General features: G+C 56.3%; 1 protein-coding gene across 1 annotated transcript in view; it reads right to left on the bottom strand.

Annotated features, from left to right (window-relative positions):
* Nucleotides 1-6: 6 nt before the first annotated feature.
* Nucleotides 7-568, bottom strand: part of UMPS (uridine monophosphate synthetase) — a gene marked incomplete at both ends in the record, with an annotated part of 2,490 nt that continues 1,928 nt past the window's right edge. Inside the window, one exon of the mRNA XM_010134743.1 lies at nucleotides 7-425. Coding sequence (XP_010133045.1) covers nucleotides 7-425 — 419 coding nt within the window. The remainder of the gene's footprint in view (nucleotides 426-568) is intronic.

Raw genomic sequence — 568 nt, forward strand, 5'->3', positions numbered from 1 at the left:
GAGCGTGAGAAGCCTGGCAGCAGTGGGATGTACCCCGGGCAGCTCGGCCCGGGCGCTGAAGCTCAGCTCTTGACGATGGCTCTTCGCGGGAGCGGGACCGTTCCGAGCCGCTGGCTCAAACACATTTCCCCGAATGAATTCCTTCACCTTCTCAACCATCTCTGCAGCCACTTCTCCCTGCTGCTGCAGAACCTCCAACAGCCCGGACAACGTGCACACGGCGTGCAGGTGAATGCCACGTTCCTCTAACACGGCCTTCCCGCCCTGCTCCCTGTCCAGCAGCACTACGGCATCCGTGACCTTCAACCCTTCTTTCCGAAGAACTTCCGCAGTCTCCAGCACGCTGGACCCACTTGTTACCACATCTTCGATGATCAAGCATGTTTCTCCCGGGTTAATGGTGCCTTCTACCAGCCGCTTCGTACCTCAAAAACAAAAGGCAAACAGCCACTGAATGGAGAACCTTTAAAAGACCCCAAACCTTGAGGAATCAAAACTCTAACTTGCTCTGCTAATGCAGCCTTGGATCCGTTCCACGTACGAGCACAGGCTGCAGCACGTCCTGAGA

Source organism: Buceros rhinoceros, unplaced genomic scaffold (genome assembly GCF_000710305.1).
Source record: "Buceros rhinoceros silvestris isolate BGI_N320 unplaced genomic scaffold, ASM71030v1 scaffold28284, whole genome shotgun sequence".
Lineage (NCBI taxonomy): Eukaryota > Metazoa > Chordata > Aves > Bucerotiformes > Bucerotidae > Buceros > Buceros rhinoceros.